Raw genomic sequence first — 2919 nt, forward strand, 5'->3', positions numbered from 1 at the left:
GAGGGGGGGGGGGCCCTGAGCCCGTTCTCCTGTTCTCGCCGCCATCCCCAGACGATGGTGAATGATGAACGTGCCACACCATGAAGCTCTTGTGGCAGGTAACTGTGCACCACCTCCGCCGCCACCGCCGCCACCGCACCTGGCCAGGGCTCCTGGCCGCCTCCCTGACCCTCCACGCGTGGATCCTCGCCCTGGCCGCCGCCTCCCCGGGCCCCCAGAGCTGCCCCTCCGTGTGCTCCTGCAGTAACCAGTTCAGCAAGGTGGTCTGCACCCGCCGCGGCCTGGCCGAGGTGCCCCCCGGCATCCCCTCCAACACCCGCTATCTCAACCTCATGGAGAACAACATCCAGATGATCCAGGCGGACACGTTCCGCCACCTGCACCACCTGGAGGTCCTGCAGCTGGGCAGGAACGCCATCCGGCAGATCGAGGTGGGGGCCTTCAACGGCCTGGCCAGCCTCAACACCCTGGAGCTCTTCGACAACTGGCTCACCGTCATCCCCAGCGGGGCCTTCGAGTACCTGTCCAAGCTGCGGGAGCTGTGGCTGCGCAACAACCCCATCGAGAGCATCCCCTCGTACGCCTTCAACCGCGTGCCCTCCCTCATGCGCCTCGACCTGGGCGAGCTCAAGAAGCTGGAGTACATCTCCGAGGGGGCTTTCGAGGGCCTGTACAACCTCAAGTACCTCAACCTGGGGATGTGCAACATCAAGGACATGCCCAACCTGACGCCCTTGGTGGGCCTGGAGGAGCTGGAGATGTCGGGCAACAACTTCCCCGAGATCAAACCGGGCTCCTTCCACGGGCTCAAGTCCCTCAAAAAGCTCTGGATCATGAACTCGCAGATCAGCCTGATCGAGCGCAACGCCTTCGACGACCTGACGGCGCTGGTGGAGCTCAACCTGGCCCACAACAACCTGTCCTCCCTGCCCCACGACCTGTTCGCCCCGCTGCGGTACCTGGTGGAGCTCCACCTGCACCACAACCCCTGGGACTGCGACTGCGACATCCTCTGGCTGTCGTGGTGGCTGCGGGAGTACATCCCCACCAACTCCACCTGCTGCGGGCGCTGCCATGCCCCGCTGCACATGCGGGGCAGGTTCCTGGTGGAGGTGGACCAGACCTCCTTCCAGTGCTCGGCGCCCTTCATCATGGACGCCCCCGCGGACCTCAACATCTCGGAGGGGCGCGTGGCCGAGCTCAGGTGCCGCACGCCCTCCATGTCGTCGGTGCGGTGGCTGCTGCCCAACGGGACGGTGCTGAGCCACGCGTCCAGCCACCCGCGCATCTCCGTGCTCAACGACGGCACCCTCAACTTCTCCCACGTCCTGCTGACGGACACCGGGCTCTACACCTGCATGGTGACCAACGTGGCGGGCAACTCCAACGCCTCGGCGTACCTCAACGTGAGCACGGCCGAGCTCAACACCTCCAACTACAGCTTCTTCACCACCGTCACGGTGGAGACCACCGAGATCTCCCCGGAGGACGTCTCCCCCAAGTTCACCAAGCCCGTGCCCACCGCCTCCACGGGCTACCAGCCGGCCTACACCACCACCACCACCGTCCTGGTGCAGACCACGCGGACGCCCAAGCAGGTGGCCGTGCCCACCGCCGACGCCGGCGACAAGCTGCAGACCAGCCTGGACGAGGTGATGAAGACCACCAAGATCATCATCGGCTGCTTCGTGGCGGTGACGCTGCTGGCCGCGGCCATGCTCATCGTCTTCTACAAGCTCCGCAAGCGGCACCAGCAGCGCAGCACCGTGACGGCCGCGCGCACCGTCGAGATCATCCAGGTGGACGAGGACATCGCGCCCGCCGCCGCCGCCGCGCCCGCCGCGCCCGCCGAGGGGGCCGTGGTGCTGCCCAACATCCACGACCACATCAACTACAACACCTACAAGGCGTCGGGACACGGGGCCCACTGGACAGAGAACGCGCTGGGCAACTCGCTGCACCCCCCGGGGACCACCCTGGCCGACCCCTATTTAATCCAGACCCACACCAAGGACAAAGTTCAGGAAACCCAGATATGACTCTTTTTTTGGGGCTTTTTCCTTCTTTTTTTTGTTTTTGGGGGGGTTGTTTCCCCGCCACCCCCTCCCCCTGGGATTATTATAAACGCAATAGATGCACAAAAGGAGAACTCCAAACGTTAAGGAAAAGCAGGAAAATTCCTCAATAATAAGGAAAAAACAGGAAAATTCCTCGGTTATAAGGAAAAACAGGAAAATTCCTCAATAACAGACACAACTTTTGTACAGGGGGGGGAGAGACTCTTTTTCGTGTACATGCTTCTATAGCCGACCTCGGGGCCGAGAAGAGCAGCAGATTATATTAAAATTTAACGAAACCCACCCAAAACTCCTACGAAAAAACCACTATTTTCTAACTCGCAGGTTCTATTTAAACAAAAAAAAAAAACAAAACCCAGGAGAAACAGAGGAGAAAAAAAAAAAACGGATATTAAGAGGAAAATAATTCGGTGCGAGCGGCGAGCGAGCGGCGGTGCCGTGGCGTGGTGGGACACGGGTGACACCGGAGCGGTGACAGGAGCCTGTCGGGGGGGATCCGGGGGAGGGGGGGGGGGGGGGGGTTTTGGGGGGGTATTTTGGGGGGGGGGGGGGGTGAGGTTGGCCCCCCCCCATCCCGCGGCGCTGCCCTTGGCCGCGTGCCGGCGTCGCCGGCGTCACCGCGGAGCGGGATGTCGGCGCGGCGCCAAAACCTTCTGAATGCAATAAAGGAATGAATCGGGGGGGGGGGGGGGGGGGGTTTTTTGGGGGGTGGCGGGGGGGGGGGTGGGGGGGTATAGCCTGAGGGCTGGGGATGGACGTCCGCAATGTATTCAAGCAAAAAATTCCTAAAAAAAACCCCAAGGAAAAGGGGGCGAACCCCCCGAGCGCCGGGCGGGGGGGG

General features: G+C 62.5%; 1 protein-coding gene across 1 annotated transcript; it reads left to right on the plus strand.

The window, feature by feature from the left end:
- Positions 1 to 6: 6 nt before the first annotated feature.
- Positions 7 to 2463, plus strand: LRRC4 (leucine rich repeat containing 4). The gene has a single exon (XM_027707801.1). It carries the CDS (start codon positions 81 to 83, stop codon positions 2037 to 2039), a length of 1959 nt encoding a protein of 652 aa, XP_027563602.1. The 5' UTR covers positions 7 to 80; the 3' UTR covers positions 2040 to 2463.
- Positions 2464 to 2919: the final 456 nt, after the last annotated feature.

Source organism: Neopelma chrysocephalum, unplaced genomic scaffold (assembly GCF_003984885.1).
Source record: "Neopelma chrysocephalum unplaced genomic scaffold, ASM398488v2 Primary Assembly neopelma1_94704, whole genome shotgun sequence".
NCBI classification, from domain to species: domain Eukaryota; kingdom Metazoa; phylum Chordata; class Aves; order Passeriformes; family Pipridae; genus Neopelma; species Neopelma chrysocephalum.